General features: G+C 38.3%; 1 protein-coding gene across 4 annotated transcripts; it reads right to left on the minus strand.

Annotated features, from left to right (window-relative positions):
- Positions 1-385: 385 nt before the first annotated feature.
- sin3aa (SIN3 transcription regulator family member Aa) lies at positions 386-21628 on the minus strand. 4 transcript variants are annotated; one of them, XM_051689124.1, is made up of 22 exons: positions 19793-19954; positions 19253-19314; positions 17417-17626; positions 16953-17147; positions 16733-16839; positions 15082-15367; positions 14650-14898; positions 13490-13642; positions 12424-12579; positions 11832-11918; positions 11610-11728; positions 9383-9593; positions 9100-9216; positions 8758-8996; positions 8276-8459; positions 7607-8189; positions 5615-5784; positions 4205-4378; positions 4022-4114; positions 3784-3878; positions 3439-3634; positions 386-2131 (listed from the first exon to the last, which is right to left on the minus strand). In XM_051689124.1, the coding sequence occupies exons 3-22, from the start codon at positions 17594-17596 to the stop codon at positions 1901-1903; spliced, it is 3825 nt and encodes a 1274-aa protein (XP_051545084.1). In that variant the 5' UTR covers positions 17597-17626; positions 19253-19314; positions 19793-19954; the 3' UTR covers positions 386-1900. The 4 variants fall into 4 exon arrangements, with proteins under 4 accessions (XP_051545084.1, XP_051545085.1, XP_051545086.1 ...); XM_051689125.1 differs by lacking the exons at positions 19253-19314; positions 19793-19954 and adding an exon at positions 21595-21628; XM_051689126.1 differs by lacking the exon at positions 19253-19314.
- Positions 21629-26318: the final 4690 nt, after the last annotated feature.

Below are 26318 nucleotides of genomic sequence, written 5' to 3' on the forward strand. Positions count from 1 at the left end.
CAAGGCACCTCTGAAGTAGTAGGTCAACTCTGTTGTCACACGGTACCGGTTACTTTTCTCAGCGCTGGTGAGGATGGATCAATAACAGCCATTTGGGACTTTCAGATAAGGATTTACAAAAACAAACAAACTATAAGTAACATTTGCCTTCCAATGGAACACACAATCCAGCTCCTGAGAAACTGCAAGCATCATATTTAAAGAATCTCGGCGCCCCCTGGTGGCCAGAGATGAGAATTCATGCCTGACCCTTTACAAAACGGATGAATAGATATTCAGCTGCAACAGTCAATTAAAACATTTTAGAAAAGTTAACTTTAGTAATGCTATTTTATGTTTTACTGTCAAAATTTTCTACAGAGAATAAAAATCAATTAGTCAGATGTTTATGCTACAAATGTAATTTTTATTCATTTAAATAATATGCAAATAAAGGGTCTATAATGATCCACAGAAAAGACATGCGTTTTGACTCATTTTTAAAATGTGTATAGATATTTATATTTATATTTGTCCAGCAGAAATCTATCCAGAGTGAAGACTGAAACATCTGACAACGATAAAGACCTTTACATTCATAGAGCTGTGTATTTGTCAGAGGACACAGCTGAAGATTTTTTTTTCCCCAAAACGGTCAAGTGATAAAAGTGTACAGAAAACGAGATCCATATTCAAACTTCAAAAATTAAAATGCTTTTTTTTTTTTCTTATAAAAACTTCCATTTCAAAAACAAGAACCTGGATACATTTCTACTTTTCGAAATTAACATTTAACTAAGAAAACAAAGAAAACACACAAAGGAGAAAGAAAACAAAAATAAACCCAACCTTAAAGGAATAGCTCTCTTAAATATTACAATTCTGTCATTTACTTATCCTCATGTCACTCAAAACTCATCACCATTCACTCTCATTGCATTATCTTTCCATGAAATGAAAATGAAAGGTGATGAGGATGTCATTTTGTCCAACATTTCCTTGGAACAGGAGTGAGTAAATGACAGAATTTACATTTTTGTGCAAACTATCCCTTTAATAATCAACTCCCTTTGGTAAAAATGGTAATAAACCGTCTTGCATTTTTCATCGTTTCCCACGTGGATTCCAGCATCATTCTCCCTTAATGCCACACTAAAGCACTAAACACAACACGCACATCTGGCATAAAAAAAGGTCTGGCGATATTTACATTTTATTTACAAAACTTTGTGTGTGTTTGTGGTTCACATGTATGTTCAATGTAAGCTGGTGTACTGTGCAGACATAAGTGTGTTTACCAATTCTATACCGATAGATCTTTATTGCCAACTCTTTTTGCCTTTCAATAAAAATGTTATTTGTTCGCTCTAATATTACAGTTTTTTTTCACCTTAAATCTTTGCTCTCCTCTGAAACGTGGTAGAATAAATCTCTCGCTCCCAAGTTAAGTGCACTTATCCCAAAACTAGAGGAACCTATGAACATGTTTTCCGTTTTCATAAAAAGTCATTACAGTGACGCATCTCATTCAGACACGTCAACTCTTCTGCCACAGATTTAGTAAGATCTGCTGCCTGTGAATATTATTAACACTATCAAAACCAGTGAAACACTTATGCTCAACCGGCTGTTTAGAGTTACAGAACGAATTAGATATATCAGGTGAGTGGGCTGGTCTGCTATAAGAGCTGTGCTGATTGGTCCAGACTGAGTTTGACTGACAGGTCATTAGCTTTTTGTTTTGGCACTGGGGGACTTGCACTTCTGCATGAACAGCTTGTATAAAAGGAAAAAACAAAAACAAACACTGTTAAAAAAATTGTGTGTATATGTCACTGCCACAGGACAAATTTGACAGTTTAGCTTGGCCCTGGCATGTGATCTCTAAGCTACGCCCCACACTCCGCCCTGTTTGCTGACGTCACTGGCTCTTGTATGCGCTGCCGTACTTGACTCTGTATTTATTAATACGCTGGAAGTGAAGGGTTTCGGGGTCACAGGTGGTGGAGCAGGGCAACAGTCCCTCCCGCCCTTCTCCCATCAACCACCTGCTGGTTTCAGCAGCCATGTCTCTGGTCACATGCTCTTTCACCCACCGCTGAGTCCACGCCTGAAACCGTTGGTGTAAACGTGTGCTGACGCGCTCATGAGACTGAAAGAGAGAGCGAGACAGAAAAAGAGGTCAATCGCAATGCCGAGGGTCACTAAAGGCCTATTCAGACTGAGCTAATTTTTTTCGATGCAACAATATTTAAAAACTAAATCGATTTCAGTGGACCCTTTTGCACAAACTGCAAAAATGTGAATCTTTTTTCACTGCAGCAAAAAGTAAACAATGCATTCCAATGGATCCCCTCGAACAAACTGCGAAAAACTGAAAAAACATTTTGCTGCGAAAATATTTTTAAAAAAAACAAACAAAATGCTACAATTGACCCTTTTACACAAAGTGAACATTTTCGATGCAACAATATTTAAAAATAAACAATCCATTCCAATTGACCCCTTTGCACAAATTGCGAAAACATTTTAGCTGAATAAATATTTAAAAATAAACAACCCATTACAACTGACCCTTTTGCACACAAATAAATAAATAAATAAAATATTCACAGTGAAAATATTTAAAAACAACTGATTCCAACTGAACCCTTTAAACAAATTATCGCTGCGAAAGTATAATTTTTTTTTTACAACCTAATAGAATAATGCAATAGACTCTTTCGCACAAATTGCAAAAATTGAACACAAATTTTCACTGCATCAATATTTAAGAAATAAACAATCCATTCCAGCTGACCCCTTCACACAAATTGTGATAATTGTATTTTTTTCGTTGTGACTATTTTAAAGCTAAACAACAACCATTTTTTGCTGTGACAATATTTTAATGCTAAACAATACATTCTATTTGACCACTTTGCACAAACTGCGAAAATTCACATACTGTGAATGAAATAACAAAATAACTTACTGACCAATAAAACAAAAGCTTTTGGGTCAGTGTCCTAAACTGGCATTTCAGATAGATGTCGAGTTGTTAATATCGTTGGTATCGGAGTACAAGAAACAACATATTGGAAACATTTTAGAGATGGGATGTATTTTTAATTAAAACACTTGAATAAACGGTGCGCTTTGTTTTCGTTCAGGTGTGCAAACTAAAGCTCTGGGTTAAATGCAAGTTCAGCTCTATTGACAGTATTTGTAGAACAACGTCGATTACGGAAAAAATAAATAAATAAATAAAATGGACTCGTCTCTCCAAAAGCAAAAATCAAGGTTACAGCAATTTTAAGTGTCTTATATGTAATTTTTGCTCTTTATTTAAACTGAAGAATGAGAAATGACTTTCTGTGGTATTTGACATTATGCCACAAATGCTGTAGATAAAGCTTAACTTGTATTGAACCCGGAATTTTCTTTAAACTGTCAAGAAAAGTGTGCTGTGATTTTTACCTGGTGGGCTCTCAGCAGTGCTGTGCGTCTGTACATGTAATCTTCTGATTTAAAGACATACACCATCTTGTAGGAGTTCAGTTTGAACATGCACTCCATCCTCATGCCCTCTGGGTTCTCCTTTCTGCCTCCATCCTTCGCCTCTTTCTCCTGAGACTTTCGGCCATGCTGACACTTACGGATCTGCCGTAGGTTCCTACGAAAACAAGGAGATAGATGGAGAAAGACAGCAAAAACAAAAGTGGATGAATAAGTTATTTGTTTATTTATAAGAAGCTTAACTGCTAAATGACAACAGTCTTAATGCTAAAGACACAGAGGTCAAAGGTCAATAAACACAGGTACCTTGGCAGAAACACAGGCTTCTGGGCCAGATGATCCCTCAGGTCTGGAGATGTGAAATCAGCTGACAGATAACGCATGACGTAATCGGACCAGCGCTACACACACACACACACACACACACACACACACACACACACACACACACACACACACATCAGCGTGAGAAACACATAATATTGGACAGTAATATCTGTCTGTCGTTTCTGTGTATATTCAGTGTTTAATCGCTGTAGTTCACCTCTATCTCCACAGGCTCATCTGAATTCTCCTCTTCTGTGTCCAACAGCTCAACTGTCAGCTGAATGTTTCCTCGGTTCTTCATAAACATCAACTGTAAAGAGAGACAGTCGATGAAAATAACTTCTGATAACATAAAAATCTCCAATCATAGACTTTCCATGAGCTGTTGTTCAAGTTGTACCTTAAAGCAGTTTTCATCAGACATGAGCTGCTCTGCTTTGCGCTGGTAAGACGTTTCAGCCGCTGCTCTGCTGCTCTGAGTTAGCAAAGATCCACCTGTGGCTGAGTGACTGCTTTCATTCAGGTACAGTTCTGTCACCTGAACACAAATCTCTTCACTCACTATGTGCTGGAGCTACAGAGATGCAAAGAGAAAACAAGAGACTTCTATTTTAATTCTGTAAGCAATACATAATTTTTAGACTTCCACAAATGAAATTCACTAAATTGACTCTATATGTCAGCGCATCCTAAAGTTGTAAATCTTTCTTATAACTTTCTGGCAATTTTACAACTCCTTCATTTGGCAAAATGCCAGAGCTGATTGTGTTAACCAGTGCGGAACCACTGGCGCGTCCAAAAGAGGGCACTGTGTCATAAAAAAAGTTTACGCTTAAAATGTTGAAGTCTCCGAATGCATACGTCAGGCATATGAGGTATCATTTGAAAGCTTAGAATCTGAATTTTGCCATATAACCATCACTTCTGCATTTATGTTACATAAAATATCAAAAAAGGCCTGAAAACATTTGGATCGCAAATATGCGCCACCTAGAGGTCATGTGGTAGAAATATTAATATGAATATAAAAGTAAAATAGCACTTAAACAGACAAATCATATATCAAATGAAAGCTCTCATTCTCAGGAATGTGAATGTACAGTTTTTTTGATGCCAGAAAACCACAGTTTAAAAAATTATCTAAAGATCACAAAGTGAAATATGATATCTGTATGACACCAAATACAAAGTCTCTTATGTACCGATCACTGATGCTGTAAGACCCAAATAACTAAAAACGCAGGCAGTTTTCTAAAAAAAAAAAAAAAAAATTTTTATATGCAAAAATATGCAGTCCAGCAAGAAAAGCATGCTAAACAAATCATTGGAAATATATGTTATCAACTATTGATGATACTATTTTTCTCATTGCAAAGGGGAGCATCTCAGCTTACTAATGACAATTAGATTGAGCTTCTAGTCCACTCAGAGGCCGAGATATTCTATGAAACAATGGGGGTGGTGCATGAACTGAAAATTAGACTATTCAATTAGTCTATGGACCAGCACATCTGTGTGGGCTAAAATGCGTTAGAGCGCCACCTACATTTCAAATTGCCATTTTGCGATGGAAGGTGATGATAATTTTATTTCTGATACTTGCTGCCATCTAGTGGAACAAAATAAGACTTTTTGGAGGGAGATGGCGCAAACAGAACCAGAATTACATGCTTACAAACTTAGGGGGAAAATAAAAAAGATTCATATTATTAATATGAGACCAATGATGAGCTTTTAAATTTGAGTGTGATAAATTGCAGGCAGAAGCCCCAAAATGCCCCAGAGTTTAAGGGGTTAAAGCACTACTAACCTGTCTGACAATGTTCTGGATGAGTTTGTCCATGGTGAAGGCAATGTAGGCGTGAATGGTGAACATCTCTCGGAGAGAATCTTCGTACTGTGACGCCTCCATATTCCCATCCAACAGATTACGCACCATCTCTAGAAACGCAGAGTAATAATCCTCCACTTCGACGTCCACTGAAAGAGAAAGACAGAGAGCGTTTTTTAAAATCAGTCCAAGACATTTCAATCAGACAGATGACCCTTTATTGCAAAGAAACTAATATTTTTCACAACTTTCTCAGTCTCTAAAACAACTTTGCTTTTTTGCTGATGTAAACAAGTCTGTATGGGTGGACAAAAAAATATTAAGCAATAATATCACTTTTTCCACAATCCAATAAAATCCTTGTGCATAAAATCAAGTCACGAACTACATTATTTACCCTAAATATTCTGTTTCACTCTGAAAAGTGTCATCATAGAAGATAAATGCATTGCGAATGCCTTTTCACGTCAGCTTTAATTACAGATCTAAAGAGCCGTTTTGAGCATGCTTTTGTGTCCGTCTGCTCTCTTTTTCCATTGTTTTTCTATGTAAACATGCGCTTTGACCGCTGCGCCTCATCTAGACGTTTTTAGTATTTCGCACAGAAGTGCCACATTTTTAGATATATTGTCAGCTAAAAAATTCTTAAAAAAAAAAATAAAAACAAATCACATATTAAACAGTGTCTTGAGACACATGCGTTCTATTATATGCTTTGAGACTAGATTTTTTAAGTGCAATAATGTGTTCTGTCTGATTGCAACCTAAGACTGCTTTATGCCTTTACAAACAATATCTAATGAAATAAAAGTGCTGCTTGCCGTAAGTTAGCTGTGAGGAGTATGGACATTTTTTACAGTCTGTGATAATGTGTTTCAATGTTATTTAGAAGCGTAAATCTAGCAATCTTTTCATATCTTTTTTTATTATTTAGTGTAAAATTATAACATTATACTATGTGTTATATTACCCTGACATTAATTTAAAAATCTGGTAACACTGTACAATAAGGTTCCATTCGTTAACATTAGTTAATGCATTAGGTATCATGAACTAACAATGAATAATATATTTATAGAGCATTTATTAAAGAATTAGTTAACCCAAAAATGAAAATTCTCATCATTTACACACGCTCATGCCATCCCAGATGTGTATGACTTTCTTTCTTCTGCTGAACACAAACAAAGATTTTTAGAAGAACACTTCAGCTCTGTAGGTCCATACAATGCAAATGAATGGTGACCAGAATTTTAAATGCAGCATAAAAGTAATCCATACGACTTCAGTGATTAAATCCATATCTCCAGAATCAAATTGATATGAAACAGATCAATATTTACACATTCCTATTTTTTGTTTTTGGCGAATAACATTCTTTGTGCATATCGCCACCTACTGGGCAGGGAGAAGAATTATATAAAAAAAGGACTTAAATATTGATCTGTTTCTCACCCACACCTATCATATCACTTCTGAATACATGGATTTAACCCCTGGAGTCGTATGGATTACTTTTATGATGCCTTTATGTGCTTTTTGGACTTTCAAAGTTCTGGCCACCATTCACTTGCATTGTATGGACCAACAGAGCAAAAATATTCTTCTAAAAATCTTCATTTGTGTTCAGCAGAAGAAAGTCATGCACATCTGAGATGGTATAAGTGTGAGTAAATGAGAGAATTTTAATTTTCGTAGTTAACCTTTACCTAATGTTAACATATACAACTTTTGATTTAAAAAATCTATTAGTATATGTTGAAATTAACATTAACCAAGATTAAAAAATGCTGTAAAAGTATTGTTCATTGTTAGTTCATGTTAACTAATGTTATTAACTAGTGTTAACAAACGAAACCTTTTTATAAACTGGTCTCCCATTCACTGCTAGAGAAGTTTACCGTGCTACACTACTTCCAGGTTCGAAACCAAAAATGTAAAAAGTGTCCATTGTATACTTTCTATACTCACTGGGCTCCTTCAGACGCAGCTGAATGGCCGTATTTTCATTTTTGTCCCGTTTGAGTCCGAGCACCTCCCTCTCCCACTCGCGCTCTCTCAGGTCCTCTTCGATCTGCCGTTCGGCCTGCGTGTAGAGCCGCAGCAGCCGCGAACACAGCGTGTTGTGCAACCGGAGAAATATGTACCAGTTATTATTCACGAAGTACAGATTGTATGCATCCTCGCAGGAGTGAAGCCGTTGAGCCGTGGACAAGCTAAAGAGCAGTTTGGACTTTGTCGGGCTGCCACCAACTCCTCCCGTTAGCCCGTTGTGCTTCTTTGATGCTCCCTCGTCGAGGTCCATGTCTTCTTCATCATCCTCTTCCTCGGCATCCGAAAGCACCCTCCGCTGGGAAAAGAGCATGCTGGGGATAAAATGGTAGATGATTTGTTTGATCTTGTATTTGTCCTCTTTGTTGATGCTGCTTTGGCGTTTCACGTGGTGGATGATCAAAGCTGCCGCGTCTTCTAGGATCTGGTGGTCTTCGTAGGTAAGTGTTATGTGCGGGCCACTAGGGGTCGTGCTGCTGTCCTCCGAAGCCTGTTCTTGCCGCTAAACAAACACACAACCATAAACCATCTTTTCTTTGAGAAAAACAAACCCTTGTTACTTCCTCTAAATGATAAAGAGCGTCTCACCTCATCAAAGATGCTCTCGATCTCATTGAGAAGCGTTTTAGAGCGCAGAACCTTAGTGTCATTCTGTTTGAAGTTAAAGCCTTGATGGTCGAGAGATTTCAGGTAATATTTCTCATTCTGCTCTCTCCAGATCTTGTTAAAACCCCGTTGAGCTTCACGCCACTCTTCCTCTTTCAGCTTAAGCCTGAAAAAGAAATCGATACGAGACATTTCAGTGCTACGTCACTTCTACTTACCTTCACTTTGCTCAGGAAGCAATAAAACTTGTTTAGTACCTTTAAAACTTGCTATAAAGTGATGCTTCATCAACAACAACAACTTTAAGAATCCAAATTCAGTTTCATATTTGGTTGTAAGATTGTAAATTAAGGATAGAAAAATATATCAGCCAAACCAATTGGGCAATATTTGGCCAATACTTGGAGACCGATTTAACAGAAATATTGGAAAAATCTATTTAAGCTATATTCATTCTCTCTAACCTCTTGAGTACGATGGGCACAGACACTGCTGGGTTCTTCTTCAGCCCATCGATGATATCCAGAGCTTTGTCTCCATATATCCTCTGAATGGCTTTTCGATGGATGATCTCAGAGGAGCCACCCAGACTGTTGTCCAGCTGAAATTTTGCCTGCTCTTCTGCAGACATCCGAGACAGCTTCTTCTGAATCAACTCCAGAACTCGAATGGTGGCCAGGTTTGTTTCCAAGACGACATCCAACTACAGTGAGGAATCAACACATTCGTTAACAAGAGGGGCATCACACAAACGTTTTAAAACCAGCAAAAGAAGAACTTCCCGTGTGTGCGTGGAAGTGTCTCACCTCAAACCGCTCATCCTCACATCTGTACATGTGCTCTTCATACTGAGTCTTCTTTGAGCTGACGAAGGTAGAGTCCTCAGACCAGGAGGGGAAGGAAACCCAAGTATCATTCAGCACCTGATGGATTCAGATGAAACCAAAATCAGTCTGTAAATGATCATAACAAATTTAAAATCTTCTAACAAAGGAATATTAGAAGACTACAATTCAGAAATCAGTATCTTCCGATTTGTTCAGTGGTTCTACGCAGGTCATGGGATTTGTAGGTAAAGTTCTGTCTCACCTCTTTACAGAGTGGTGTTCTGCCAGTGCATTTGGGCAGCTGGTAGCTCTTGGGTAAAGCTCTATAACTCGAGCCCAGACGTTTGCATGAGGCATAGTCAATTTCCATGGCGATTCCCTCAGTGGCTCGTTCTTTAGGGTATGCCTCCATGTGTGACATCTCCTTATAGCCAAGGAAGTTTTTAAACCAGGTAAACAGCTCAGGAAATTTCCTGACAAAGAAAATTCAAATGATTTGGTTATTACATTTTTAAGAATCTAAAACACAAGCCCAATACTACAAAATAAATACAACAGATACCGCACTCATGTACTCGTAAAAATGCTCCAAAAACCGATACCATCTGACGTACGAATGTCGTTACGCAAACATTCAGCGCACAAATTAAAATCACACTGTGTCACGTAGCGAACTGCTTTTCCGGGAAGTGAGAAGCTAGTGTTAAAAACACACAGAAGTAGGGCTGGGTATTGATACATATTTCCTGATTCGATTCTGATTCACTAGCTCTCAATTCGATATCGATTTATTTGGGTATAATTCACTTATAATGTCCCTTTTACTTACATATGAAAGAAATTCTCTCCCAGTTAATGCTGTTAATTATACAGGGGGCCTTTTAACCAGGTACATTATGAAAATATTATTTTACTGATTTAATATTGGTCACATTTTGGCTTTTAAAAGATTAACAAATCCATGTATTCAATCAATAAATAAGATATTATATTTCATATATCATTTTTTTGTTACACGTTTATTGTTTAATTGCATAATTTGTACCATTTACAGGTATTTACATTGATTTGTTGAACACATGCTAAAAGCAGTACTGTCTCTTTAAGAAAACCGGCATTTCTGTAAATGAGCGCATGTAAATGAGAGAGACTTGAATGGCTTTACCTCATCTGTGCTAAGTCTGATTACAATTTAATGTTTCTTTTTTGTTGTTTTTGATCAACAACTGACTGTAGAGAACAGAATTAAGAGAGACATTATTCAGTGACAAACGGTTGTGTGGATCTCGTCTTTGGACTCACATTACTTGGAACAAATTTTACTCTCAACACACAGTGAAAGGATCTCACTGCTGAATACTCCACCACTGTACTACACAATTACTAGCGAGTAAAAGGTAAATATTTACCAGTCAGTTGCCAAATATATACATTCTAGTCGCATAGCGCAATATTTGGTTGCAAATGGAAGCGATTTCCTATCATTGTAGTGGAGGGTTGCTGCATAGAGTAAAAGATTGAACTTGGGATTTAAGAATCGATATCGTTCAAATGAAGATCGTGATGCATCGGAAAATCGATATTTTTACCCACCTCTACACAGAAACAGAAAGGGCTTCAAAATAAAAGCTTCTGCCAAAATAAAAACAGAAATATATCACAATTTTATAGTTATAATATTCACTGTAAAACTATTAATAATAATAATTATGACAATAAATAGTAATTGTATTATATTTAAGTTATATCGCACGTCTGTGATGCTCTGTTATGCAGCAAATTTTTTGACAAAAATAATGCAATATTATGTTGAAAATTAATTGTTCTATTTTCATTTGATTAAAGTTTTGAGGGCCTGGGTAGCTCAGTGGTAAAAGACGCTGGCTACCACCCCTGGAGTTCGCTAGTTCGAATCCCAGGGCATGCTGAGTGACTCCAGCCAGGTCTCCTTAGCAACCAGATTGGCCCGGTTGCTAAGAGTCACATGGGTAACCTCCTTGTGGTCGCTATAATGTGGTTCGTTCTCAGTGGGGCGCGTGGTGAGTTGAGCGTGGATAGCGCGTGTGGAGGCTTCACGCCATGTCTCCGTGGCAACGCACTCAACAAGCCAAGTGATAAGATGGTCTCAGATGCGGAGGCAGCTAGGATTCGTCCTCCGCCTCCTGGATTGAGGCGAGTCACTACGCCACCAGGAGGACTTAAAAGCTCACTGGGAATTGGGCATTCCAAATTGGGTGAAAAAGGGGAAAAATCCAACAAACAAAAAGTTTTGATGAATTAATTGGTTTAAACACCATTTTGATGATAAAATTTAAATAAACTGTTGATATGGAATTCAGAAAAAATAAAACAAAAAACAGGTATCAAAGAGTACAGAAAAGGAAGTATCGGTACGCATACTCGTTCTCAAAAAAAAAAAAAACGGTATCGGGAAATCCCTAAAATATTTTCTTTTAAGCAATTTAGTCTCCACTTTAACCCAGACTTACCCCAGGAAGGGAACCATAAGTTGAACCAGCTCAGCACGTGAAATAATCTCTTGGTTAAAAAGGACCAGGCACCGTACAAAGTTGTCATAGGCCTCAGCACTCCTCAAGGCTTTCCTCACCTACAAAATATCATTAATGTTAGTCAATACAGCTGGAAAAACTAGGCCTTTGAGATGAAAAAAAGAAGAAGCAAAAAAACAGCATTAATTCAGTGCAACTCACTTTGTCAAAGAAAAGAGACTCTGTTCCACCATGTTTGCTGCCGTCGGCCACAGATGAATCTTTGAGATTCAATAACTTAGGCTTTTTCTAGAAAAAAACAACAAAAAAAAACGATTTGAGAAATCAAGCAAGTTAGCCCATGGAAAACAAATAAAACAGATCACTGAATGAAGATGTTTCAGATCAATAAGTTGAGAGCAGTCGTCATCAGTTGTTGGTGATTAGTGGATTTTTTTTAAATAATTGAAAAAGATCTAGCCAATGAAATATTGTAGAGCTGTGCATAACTAGGTTAAAAATCATTTTAAAAGAGACTGCACTCACAAAGAGCAATTTCTAGCTGATGAAATATTTTTGAGCTACCCATAACTAGTTTAAAAATCCTTCTGTAGAGACTGCACTCAAATAAAAGCAATTTCTTGCTGATGAAATATTGTTCAGCTGTGTATAACTAGGAAACTTTGTATTCTTGGTGTCTTTTTACATTTCCATGACTTTCCCAGGCCTTAAAATCACAAACTTAAAATTCCCTGATATCTTCAAAATTTCATATTTTCTGCGTGGGTGTTTAGTGGTTGTGGTGGCAGCGTACCTTCACAGGTGGAGTAACAGCTGTAGTCGAATGTCTGCGGATCTGGCAGCCGTTCTGATTGGGCCTCTGCTTGTTATTGAGCTGTGGTTTCTTGACCGTTCCACCGTGATCGTTACGCACGGATTCGGCCTTCTCCGCTGTTGTCTTGCCCAGCAACTAGAGGAAGTGCAGAGAGAAAGAAAACGACAATTAACATGTCACTTTTTATCTTTGTGTTTAAACTGCAGAAGACACCACAGGTCAAAAAGTGACATTTGGTTCATCTTGTTTTTAGAATGTTCAGGTTGTTTTGAATTATATTCTAAAACTATAGTGAGCCGAGGCCACTGATACTGACCTGTTTCGGTGATGTCACTTTCTCACCCGCTGCCGTCATATTTATGACCATCAGCGTGAGGAAACAATGGTGGTGAATGGAAAAACACCCGTAAAACAATGGCCAAAAAAAAAAGATAACACCATGCCAAGTCCCAGGAAAGGTGTATACAGGTCTGAAGACAGCACAGATATTGTCAAATTTGACTTTTGCTGACATTTAAATATATTCTATCCACGATTTACTGCCGTACGCCGGCGATTCTGTTGTGTGACCGGCGAGTACACAAGCCTATTACGGTACATCACCGTAAACATCTCTCATTTAGAAGTGAGGGGCAGTTCTGTGGATGGAAATGCCTTGATGAGAGAGGTCAACAGAGAATGGCCAGACTGGTTCGAACTGACAAAGTCTACGGTAACTCAGATAACCGCTCTGTACAACTGTGGTAAGAAGAATGCTATTCTGAGATGCAGGTTGGCGCTGTTTTGGCGGCACGAGTGGGACCTACACACTATTAGGCAGGTGGTTTTAATGTTGTGTCTGATCGGTGCATATAGAACTGTCTTTGAAATGAGATGATTTCCTATTAAGCAAGTAGGCACACTGGAATGTTTGGGCATACAAATCTGACGCCGCAATTGCTTCAGTGTTATGATGTCATCAACAATCCAGTTCTGTATTATAGATCAGTTGGTGTGGCTCAAGTGGGCAGGGTCACAGAGGCGGCGGGGCCATGATCAAACTCACCACAGAGCTGTTGGCGTCTGGCAGGAACTGGCCGAACTCTGAGAGAAGATCTTCCTGGTTCTTGAAGAGCTGAGCTACTTGAGCGTAAACCTCCTGCTCTGTCAGGCTCGGTGTGTAGCTCCCGCCCGCTTCTTTCGCATTACGCTGCTCCTTCTGTTTCACAAATCACCAAAAAACCAGCATTAGACACAACTAGAGATGCAAGTAAAATATACTCTATCCATCTATCCATCCATCCATCCATCTGTTAGTTTTGTAAAGAAATTATAATTACTGACAGGGAGAAATTGAACTTGAAAGCAACTTAATTTTGGTTCTTGTCTTGTCAGCATAAATTTAGAGTAAGTTTGTGAGGGCTGCTGGAATTATGGAGCCCAAATGTTTCATTATATCGAGTGAGAAGTATCCAATAGGCTAAATTCGGAATCGCATACTACCATAATATTTGTTTATTGATACGGCAGAAATAGTAAGAGCATTGTGGTAGAGTATGCCATTCTGAATTTAGCCATACTCTTAAAGGAATATTCCGGGTTCAATAAAAGTTGAGCTCAATTGACAGCATTTGTGGCATAATGTTGATTACCACAAAAATTAAGGTTTTACTTGCCCCTCCATTTCTTATAAAAAATAAAAAATAAAAAAAAATAAAAAAATCTGGGTTCCAGTGAGGCACTTACAATGGAAGTGAATGGGGCCAACCATTTAAAGCTACAAAACATAAACAACATGCATGTTAACATGATTTTAGTGGTATAAAATTGCTTACTAACTTGTTCTGTGTATATATCCAATTTTACAACTTCGTTGCAGTGATGATGTAATGTCAACAAACCCTAAAACCCTAAACAATACTGTAAAAATTATGATTTAAACAACTTTACAGCTCAAATAACACATGAGTTTTAACAGAAGAATTAATGTAAGTGCTTTTATAAAATTATAAGCCCCTCCAAAAATTGGCCCCATTCACTTCCATTGTAAGTGTCTCAGTGTAACTTTTTTTGCTTTTTTTTAAAGAAAAGGAGGGACAAGTCAAAAATAATTTTTTGTGGTAATCAACATTTTGTCACAAATGCTGCCGATTGAGCTTAACTTGTATTGAACCTGGAATATTCCTTTTAGTTTTATATTCAGTGTTGGTAGGTGTCAGACCCGACCTGGTATGTGTGCAGGATTTCGAGGAAGGACTTGTAGATGTTGGGCTGGCCCTGGAAGCGGTTCTTAATCTTGTTGACGTAGTTAATGGCGTGGTTGAATTCCACAGGCTGGTTGTTCTGCAGCGGCGGGGCGGAGGGCATACTGCTGACGGGGGTGAGGGGCTGCGGCGTGGGTGACCGTGGGGAAGCGTACGGCGGGATGGATGGATTGGGGTGACTGCTTGGAGTCAGAGCCGGAGACTGCAACGGCTAGAGAGAGGGATGGAAAATAAAATAAAAAAATCACTGCCCCTGATCTGAACTACGGCAGGCTATAGCTAAAAAAAGTTACATGCCAATATTTTTCAGTCTTTATTTGATATATATCTCCATATTTATGAATCCACAATGTTTTTCTGTAAAACAACACAACACTTTTGCTCATGCAATTACCTTGCTTTTCGGTGTGGGCTGGGTGGGTGGCGTGGAAGCCGTGCTGGTGGGGTTTGCAGGTGTCTGGTTTTGGTGTTGTGGCGCTGGTCCGGTGGGGATGTTCTGCACAGAGATGCCGTGAGGTGTGATGTGGTGGATCTGACCGGGCGTGGTCACGTTAACCAGGTCATTGGTCTGAACTTCAATCTTGTATCCCGGTGGAAGAAATGTGTTAAACCCCATAATGAGATCAGGGTGACCCTTAAAGAGCTGGGACACCCTGCTGATTACGCCTGGGGTGTCAATACTGCAGAATGACAGAGAGAGATGACAGATGAGCATGTTAAAGAAGAATATAATCTCTGAATGCTGTTCTGAGACGCGGGTTGGCGCTGTTTTGGCGGCACGCGGGGGACCTACACAATATTAGGCAGGTGGTTCTAATGTTGTGGCTGATCGGTGTATATTGAATATCGTCAATAGATTGAAAACTATTGAGATATAATTTTTTAAGCCATATCGCCCAGCACTAATTCTAAGTCACTGTAAATTAGCTGATTTAAGCACACGTGTGACCGCACATCAATTGTTTTTTATATTAAATGTATAGTTCACCCAAAAATGAAAATTCTCTCATTTACTCACCCTCATGCCATCCCAGATGTATATGACTTTCTTCTTTCTGCAGAACAGAAGCAAATATTTTTAGAAGAATCTCTCATCTCTGTAGTTCCATACAATGCAAGTGAATAGTGACCAAAACTTTGAAGCTCCAAAAAGCATATAAATGCAGCATAAAAGTAATCCATACAACTCCAGTGGTTAAATACATGTCTTCCGAAGCAATATGATAAGTCTGGATGAAACAGATCAATATTTAAGTCCTTTTTTTTTTTTTTACTACAAATCTCCACTTTCACTTCCACATCATCATCTTTTGTTTTTTTGGCGATTCACATTCTTCGTGCATATTGCCACCTACTGGTCTGGGCTGGTCAAAGGATGAGATTTATAGTAAAAAAAAAAAAAAAAAAAGGACTTAAATATTTAGCTGTTTCTCAGCCACACCCATCACATCGCTTCTGAAGAAATGGATTTAACCACTGGATTATTTTGATGCTTCCTTCATGTGATTTTTGGAGCTTAAAAGTTCTGGCCACCATTCACTTGCACTGTATGGACCCACAGAGCTGAGAAATTCTTCTAAAAATCTTTGTTTGTGTTCTGCAGAAGAAAGAAAGTCATCATCAGGGATGGCATGAAGGTGAGTAAATGATGAGAGAATTTTAATTTTTAGGTGAACTATCCCTTTAATGCACCATGTTCCTATAATCATATGGCTTGCCAATTGTAAATTATATTACTAAGAACTTGAAGAATTGTTAACTGTGATTAATATTATTATTAATAAATTTAATTACTGAACATTGGTGTCTTTTATAATGTTTTATAAAAGTGGCTTGCTTAATGTATGGAGTGATTTTACCACCATTGAGGGGGTTCTAGGCACTCTACTTCATATTGTCCTTATCAGTGTTAAAAAAAAAATCACTGTAATGTATGCCTTGAGTGGCTTTTTGCTTTACTTTAAAGTAAAAGTAAAACCTGTGAAACAGAAGTTTGTGTGTATTTAAATGTAATGAGAGAAGTGAGATAAGCTGAATAAACTCACCTCTGAGATTTGAACTCTTTCATGATGTCCAAGAAATCATTGTAGACCTGTGGCTGACTGCCAAATTGCAACTTCACCTGGTCCAGGTAAGACAGGGCATCTTCTACCTGCAGGAGAGAAAATGATGATCCAATTTAGTTCATACATGTTACTGATATTCATGGTAAATCACCTTTTGTTTGACTCCCCATCCAGCCTAACACAACATCCCATGTCCCACCTTGAGTCTCTGGAACTGCTGCTGTCCCTGTGCAGATGCAGAGGGCGTGGGTGGGTGGGCATTGGCGTGGCCTTGGCCTTGCACTGGCGCTGGACCGTGGGATTGGACCACTGGGCTGTGAAGGTGAGCCCCGCTGTGGACCGCTGGGCTAGGAGTGTGACCATGACCACTTGAACTTTGTGCCACATTGGGCACCTGAAAACAGAAACAGTGAATAATGCATGAAGACGTTTCTTAATGCTGAAATATTTTCTAGGCAAGTATGAATGCAGGCGCTTCTAGCTATGTGAGATCGATTATGTGCGTTGTTGTTTTATAAAATGTTTTATACCGCAATTTGGAACAACGCAAGTAACCGTTACATTCTCAACATTGCCACAAGAGGCGCTATAGCGGACATTAGTGGGAACTGTCCACCTCTACGTTGAGTTTTCTCTTCAAGTCATGATGGTGAGTTTCAGTACCTGGTACCCCTGAGGAACGGGGTACTGTATTCCTGGAGTAGGCTGCATGGCGTCAGTCACAGCCTCAAATACGGCGGGCGCCGGGGCAAGAACCCTATGCTGGAAGCCCTCGGCGCTGCCAGGAAGGCGGCGTTGTTGTGGGGTGAACACTGGCTCCTGATCCTCTAAACGCCTCCTCATGCTGTACTCATACTCAGAGAACACTAAGTCCTGGGAAGACACAAAAGAAACATGAAATACCATGATATTTTCGTTTAGACCCTCGGCCAACAGGATATCATCTAGTCTAGACAGCATAACCACTTACCACACACTGGTCCGGTATTGTTCACTAACTGGTGCATATTGTACACAAAAGTGGCAAGAGCTTTTTTGCCAATGAGACTGACAAGCTCCAATCTGATTGGCTGGCCTTACACAATTTGCACTAGTTTATATCATTTTGCCAGAATACAAAGTCGTGTTCACAAGGCTGCGACAATGAGCTCTTCAGAGGAAGATATGGTGGTTTGACAACATTTGAAAGGGTCATGGCAGCAAATCTAGCTCTTGGCCAGAATAAGCTCCAATCTGATTGGCTGGCCTTACGCGATTTGCACTAATTTATATAATTTTGAAAGGGTCATGGCAGCAAATCTAGCTCTTGGCCAGAATAAGCTACAATGTAGGGCTGCAAAATCGTGAAAAGTGTCAATTACTGCACTGATGTTGCGAAAAAATTTTATACTGTATATACAATGTATTTTTTAGTCTGTTGTGTGCAAAAATGCACTGACAAATCAGAAACGTTTAAATTAATCTATCGGCATATCAGTAATGACAACCTAGTATTCTAGTATTGTTGTATTGATCACTCTCTGTGTATAATATATTCGAAATTGTAAAAACACTTTTGTACAAATAAAGTCATTCAGGAACACAGTCCTCAGCTTGTTTTGGACATGTAGCCTACATAAAAAAAAAATTAAAAATAAAAGTGTTTTAATATTACAATACAAGTTAACCTCAATCAATAGCATTTGTGACTATGTTGATTACCACAATAATGTATTTTGACTCATCCCTCCTTTTCTTTAAAAAGCAAAAAATCTGGGATACAGTGAGGCACTTACAATGGAAGTGAATGGTGCCAATCCATAAACGTTAAAATACTGTTTCAAAAGTATTGTTACAAGACGTAAACAATGTGTGTTAACATGATTTTAGTGCCATAAAACCACTTAATTTTTGTGTAAAGTTATATCCAATTTTGCAACTGTGCAAATGCCGCAAACCCAAAAATGACCGTAAAAAGACAATTTAAATAACTTTAAAGCTCAAATATAAATACGTTTTAACAGAACTCATTTAAGTGCTTTTATAAAATAATAAGCTTCAAATTTCTGCCTTTAAACCCTCCAAAAATTGGTGTAATTATGTTATGTGGTACTCAACATTATGCCACAAATGCTGTTGATTGAGCTTAACTTGTACTGAGCCTGGAATATTCCTTTAATGTAAATTATATTAGTCGAAATAATCACAATTACAATATCAAGCGAAATAAAAAATGTTTACTAAATGTGGACCATCTAGGCTCACATTAGCCGATTAAAAAAGTGTAGAACAGAACCTTTGGGTTCCAATACATCCAGAAAAACCAAAAGAAACATCACTCTTCACCATACATTTGGGTTAGACTAATGTTTAATTAGTGGATGGATTTTACAGATTTTTATTTTTTAGAACTTTGATTTTGATCAAATATGACCTAATATTCAGAACACCTGGCAAAGCTTGAGAAGTGAAAGAGACTCTTTAAAGTGTAAACAGTGATTGCTTACAGTGATTGCTTACATTGGTTTGTGATCCTTGTACCAGTTCAAGTTTGTGCTTTTCATTAGTGTAATATACTGTTTCTGCCAAAGAAAACATAGTTTTAACTGCAACCAAGATTATAGTGGCTGCAAAAAGCAGTGATGAAGATATGCATTCAGGGTCAACAGAACATGTTCGACATTTGGAGAGAAAATGAAAATATAATTTGTATTCATCCATTCATAAAACACGAAAACGACACATATAAACTTATATATAGTGTATAAAGCATCTGTGTGTTTGTATGTGTTTAAAAATATAAGCGTGTGTGTATGTGTGCGTATATGTATGTATGTGTGTACATGAGTCCTGCACATGCGTGCAAAAATGCTAGCTAACTAACTCGCGACTGAAAATGACAAACTTTCGCCAGGAAATCATTCACATTCATCACATTCACTTTTATAACTGAAGCTCGAGACTTTCATTCTGAGAGAAAAGCTAGAGATTTACAACTAAACCTTAAAACGTACTGAATGAAGATGAGTAAAGTTGATATTTTGGAGCTCTGGGACTCACCAGCTCCTGTTAGCGCACTGTACAACACAAAACACCAGACAGTAGTTAAAACATCAGCGAAACACTAAAACTGTGTGTGAAAACACCGTTAAAACTGTTTTAAAAGCATCTTGCGCAGAAAATCCTGCTGAAAACAAGCGGTGCGGATGGGCGGGGCTAACTTGTCCTTTGGGCAAAGTCTCCGCCCACTATGCTCTCTGATTGGCTCTTAGCTCAGAGGACGCCATTGGGGAACAAATAAATCCGTATTTTTTATTGAAAGCTCACCCTGTCACTCAATGTAGATATTAGAATTGTTTGAAAGGCTGAGACCAAACCCGCCAGCGTTTCTCTCACACACATAAAACATTCACTCACTCACACACACAGAGAGTTTGAAATCGAGTCTCGACACCAGGGAAACTCCTGGAAGGGCAACTTGCTTTTAGCAGCGTGTGAACTAATTTTCTCGGAAGTCTCGAGAGTGAGCAGCGAAATGTTCTGGCTTTACTTCATTACATTTTAGATGTATAGTAAACAATGCACGATCAATCTATTTGATATTAATATAAACTTTATTTTGCCCGGGCACTACGTCTGAACGCTTTCAACAACTTCCTGAACTTCCTGCCACACGTGACCGTCTGACATTACGCCACAGTTTACTCCCAGAGAGGATGACCAATCAGAAGCCCGAATTCCCTTAGATAACACCCCTTTTTAGAACAGCTGCATCTGATTGGCCGGAGACTCGGAGAGGGCTCAACGCATGACGTAATCTCTCAGGGGCGTTCGTGCACAGAAATCCGTGATTCTGACTGGCCAGGCGCTCTGAGAGGCCGTTTTGAATGACGTGAGGCTCACATTATCGTGCTCCGCCCACGAGAGGCGGGGCTTAGGCTAGTGCCCGGGATCCCTCGCCCCGTCCTTCCGCAGTCAGTCTGAGCTGAGACGGGAGAGTGAGTGTATGTGTACATCGCTGCGCCCCTCAGGACGCGTTTCTTTTAAAAAATACTGACGAAACTCGATACAAACCGAGACCCAAACAACTGAAAGTGACAGAATAAAAGTGTTCGGACTGATTCTGAAGCAAAGCGCTCAAAATATCCAGCATGTTCAGCGAATAGTATAACACGACACCGAACAAAAGATCGACATATAAACACCCTCAAACGCGTTTATTAGAGAGCGACTTCATAATCTCGTGTTTTCTGGATCGAACAAGCACACACGAACATGACACCAGAGCTCAAACATACACGCCTCTATCATGACATGTTGTCCTTTAGTAATCAGACCCAAAGTCAAAATGAGAACTAAAATTGCGATCGCATGAACATGGACTCTCTGTTTGCGACCATGCAAAGATCTGAAATGCGAGATCTGATCATGCATAACAGCAGAAACACGCCAGATGATCCAATATTCTTTGTTTACTGGGAGACTGAAGGGGAAAATGTCTAACCGTGTATGTGCAGCTCTTCCCTCCCCCTCTGAACACCAAATACAGCGCTACAAATCTAAACATTGCCTTCAGATCGAAAACCAAGTTATAAAAAGACCACATGAAAACATCAGAAACATATATATGTACTTGTGCAGCATAAGACACAGAAACACGTCTTTTGATCGTTAGTTGGCCAAAGCTTTGCCCCCTTTTCTATCCTTAATGTGCTATGATCTAACAAACAGCCCCGATTACGACATTTTAATCTACTGATCAACCGGCCCCTTGCAGAAAGCGCTCAAACACCGACAGAAATTTAGATTTGATTAAATAAGCATCAGATAAATTTGTTTTCTTTTGCCCAGCTGCTACATACCTGCGAAAAAGAGCCTCGCACTCCGGATTCGTGTTTGGAACAAATAGTAGGGAACGCCCCCCTCTCCTCCCATTGGTCTACGCTGCCGTTTACGTCATCTGGATTTGAATATGACCCGCCAAATCCACAAGAACATAGATGTGCTCACTGCTCATAGTGCTCAAACACCTGTGCTGTAGTGTAGGAGCAGGTGTAGTTTCTGAGGCATGTTTGTCTCAAATAACACTTGATGCATATAAATACACCAGATATACCAGCCTAACTCAGACCTCTTTATGCGGACCAAAAAGTGAACTGAGAGGAAAAAGAAGCATTCACGCTGTACTTGGCCTTATAAGTGGACTCAGGTCTCTTTTTAGTCTATTTAAGTTTTGGTAGAGTCTCAGTCCACTTTGCATTCACATTATCCACTAGACTAACTATTTTAGCTATGCCAGTCTTATTACAACAACACCAACAATAATAAAATCAATATTAATTTAGAAGAGGCATTGAAACTTGGTCTGGCTGTGAACCTTCATGCTTGCACAAAACTCATGGAGAACTTGAGTTGTGTGTAGTTGGCAATACATTACATTTAGGCTATATTTGCATTTAGTCATTTAGTAGATGCTTGTATCCAATAGTTTGATAGATCTTGTCAAATCTCTTTTGATATCTCTGTAAAATAAAAACTGCCATTGAATTTTGTCATTATGTTTGTATGGTAACCTGTAATGTGCAAAAATATTTTACATAATGCAAACGTGAAAATAAAGTGAACTTGGTGCTTTGCGTACACAATGCACAGTATTAGTCAGTGTTAGAAATTAAAGGGTGCTTGGGGCAGAATTGCCACTGAAAGAGACAAAAATCTGATATAGTAATATCTGAATCATTACCTAATAAATATTCTATTCTAGGCCTAGTTATACATATTAGCTTTCACATAAAACAGAGAGTTGATGTTATAAAAGAATATTCCGGGTTCAATACAAGTTAAGCTCAGTCGACAGTATTTGTGGCTGATGCTGATTACCACAAAAATGTATTTAGACTCTACATACAATATATAAACAATATGTGCGTTTGCATGATTTTAGTGTGAAAAATCACTTACAAACCTTTTCTGTGTAAAGTTTTAACCAATTTTACAACTTTGTTGCCATGATGACAACGTTGTAAACAATAAATCCTTAAAACGACAGCAAAAATGATTTAAACACTTTTACAGCTCAAATAAAACAGGAGTTTTAATAGTAGAATTCATGTAAGTGCTTTAATAAAATTATAAGCTTCTCATTTTTGCCTTTAAACCCTCCAAAAATTGGCCCCATTCACTTCCATTGTAAGTGCTTCACCGTAACCGTGATTTTTTTAATAAAAAGAGGGACGATTCGAAGTGATTTTTTGTGGTAATCAACATTAGGCTACAAATGCTGTCGACTGATCTTAACTTGTCTTAAGCCACATTCCAAATTTTGACAAATAGGTACAGGTACTCAGCCCCCCAGTGTGCCGTTTTCACTTTTTTTGTTGTTGTTTTTTTTTTGTTTGTGTCAAATTTAGAATATATTAAAGTATGATTCCCCTCCCCCCTATTTTAAATGTTTTTTTATTTAAAATAAAAAATAAATAAAACCTAAAACTTAAAATTTGATAAAAAAAAAAAAAAGTATTCATACTCTTCGCAGTTACTAGGTTAACCTTGCTCGGGTGCAAGATATTGTCTTATAAACATCCAGTTTGTTGCTCTAGTCTCACTAGTGTTGGAAATGAGCGCATCAGCTGCTTTCAATTACTTCATTTGCATAAATACAGTACTTCTCTACTGGAAATTGATTTACAAGCATAAGTTGCATATTTATTTCCAACTGATTACATGGGGGATTACACCCACTGTTGCACTTGTGTATATGGTTGAGTGACAGTAAAGGGATTTGATTGATTTGAATTGATATTCAGTTGTACTTTACTCTCCACGATACCCTTCTATGGAACAACAGATACAGTATATACTGCACAGTAACATTTTTATAAGGAGTCGTTTCCTATAAGCATACGGAGTGTCCTTATATGGTTGTCAATGGCAAAATTCTTTTATTTTTATAATTGTTGTGCAAAATTTCATCTTTATTGTTTAATAAGTTCTCTTATTAAAGCAATTCCTGTTTAATTTTTACAGCTTGCAAAAAAAAAAAAAAAAAAAAAACATTTAAAAAAGGTAAGGTATTCACTGCTAAACCCTTATATCCCCTTGTTTGTGAACAATATAATTTTTTTAGATAACAATTGTAACCTAATTTAAAGGTGCTGTAAAGCAATTTTAGCCGTTTTACTTCCACAAGACTGAGCCGGATTAGCCACGCCCCCTCTTTCCAAAACCCCACCCTCCAAAGTTACCAAATTAGCTTAATTGAGACCAACATTGTGCAGAAACGGTTGTTCAAAAACAACAGCAGCAAAACAGCGCCCTCAACTGACAACTGTTAAGAACGACATGGCATAAAAATGGCAGTAAGCCTCAATAATTTGCTGCAACTACAATACTATGAGAACCTGCAAAATGATTGACAGTTTGAAAGCATCACAGACACATTTTTGTTTGCTGTTTGCAGAGTCAAGAGCTGTCACAGAGACCAGTGAGATATCTCACGAGTCACGACACTTATTTCATTAATATCTTTCAGGGAGTAGGACATTTTTTGCATACCTTTCCATAAATAAACCACTTAGAGCACCTTTATCTCTAGATCTTTATCAAATTCACAGAAGAGATATACAGTTGTGCTCAAAAGTTTGCATACCCTTGGAGAATTGGTAATATATGTACCATTTCTAAAGAAAACATGAGTGAGCAGGCAAAACACATTTCTTTTATTTCTTATGGGATTCATATTCAACTGTAGGTTATAACAAAATGGTACAATCATAAAACAAAACATGGCAACAAAGAAAAAAAAAACTTAATGACCCCCGTTCAAAAGTCTGCATACCCTTAGTTCTTAATACTGTGTATTGCCCTCTTTAGCATCAATGACAGCGTGCAGTCTTTTGTAATAGTTGTCTATGAGGCCCCAAATTCTTGCAGGTGGTATAGCTGCCCATTCGTCTTGGAAAAATTCCTCTAGGTCATGCAAAGTCTTTGGTCGTCTTGCATGAACCGCACGTTTGAGATCTCCCCAGAGTGGCTTGATGATATTATGGTCAGGAGACTGTGATGGCCACTCCAGAACCTTCACCTTTTTCTGCTGAAACCACTGGAGGGTCAACTTGGCCTTGTGCTTAGGGTCATTTTCATGCTGGAAAGTCCAAGAGCGTCCCATGCGCAGCTTTCGTGCAGAAGAATGCAAATTGTCTGCCAGTATTTTCTGATAACATGCTGCATTCATCTTGCCATCAATTTTCACAAGATTCCCAGTGCCTTTAGAGCTCACACACCCCCAAAACATCAGTGAGCCACCACCATGCTTCACAGTGGGGATGGTATTCTTTTCACTATAGGCCTTGTTGACCCCTCTCCAAACATAGCGCTTATGGTTGTGACTATAAAGCTCTATTTTGGTCTCGTCACTCCAAATTATAGTGTGCCAGAAGCTGTGAGGTGTGTCAAGGTGTTGTCGGGCATATTGTAACCGGGCTTTTTTGTGGCATTGGTACAGTAAAGGCTTCTTTCTGGCAACTGAACCATGCAGCTCATTTTAGTTCAAGTATCGTCGTATTGTGCTCCTTGAAACAAATACACCGTCTTTGTCCAGAGCAGCCTGTATTTCTCCTGAGGTTACCTGTGGGTTTTTCTTTGTATCCCGAACAATTCTTCTGGCAGTTGTGGCTGAAATCTTTCTTGGTCTACCTAACCTTGGCTTGGTATCAAGAGATCCCCGAATTTTCCACTTCTTAATAAGTGATTGAACAGTACTGACTGGCATTTTCAAGGCTTTAGATATCTTTTTATATCCTTTTCCATCTTTATAAAGTTCCATTACCTTGTTACGCAGGTCTTTTGACAGTTCTTTTCTGCTCCCTCATGGCTCAGTATCTAGCCTGCTCAGTGCATCCACGTGAGAGCTAACAAACTCATTGACTATTTATACACAGACACTAATTGCAATTTAAAAAGCCACAGGTGTGGGAAATTAACCTTTAATTGCCATTTAAACCTGTGTGTGTCACCTTGTGTGTCTGTAACAAGGCCAAACATTCAATGGTATGTAAACTTTTGATCAGGGCCATTTGGGTGATTTCTGTTACCATTGTGATTTAAAAAGGAGCCAAACAACTATGTGATAATAAATGGCTTCATATGATCACTATCCTTAAATAAAAGACAGTTTTATTGCATGATCAGTCATATTTTCAAAATCAATGCCAAGATTTCACAATTTCTGCCAGGGTATGCAAACTATTGAGCGCAACTGTATATTTAGATATTGTGAGAAAAGTCAACAAGTTGAGAAAGTATCTAAAATATCCAATTACACCAAAAGCAAAAGAAATTCATTTTAAGAATATGAATCACATTTACCCTTCTGCTGATTTTCTACAGTTGTTTTAATTCTGAGCAAAACAAGTGCCCTTTCTGTACTAATGACTTTAAAACAACAGAAAATATATTTTTTTCCATGCCCAAATGTTCAGGTTTTTATGAAGAAAGTTGTGGAGTAGATTTAATTTATATAGAGATGCCTGTACTAGAACGTAAACACATTTTGTTTGGGATCATCATGGGAAACAGAGACAAGGAG

This window comes from Myxocyprinus asiaticus, chromosome 46 (assembly GCF_019703515.2).
Source record: "Myxocyprinus asiaticus isolate MX2 ecotype Aquarium Trade chromosome 46, UBuf_Myxa_2, whole genome shotgun sequence".
NCBI classification, from domain to species: Eukaryota; Metazoa; Chordata; class Actinopteri; order Cypriniformes; family Catostomidae; genus Myxocyprinus; species Myxocyprinus asiaticus.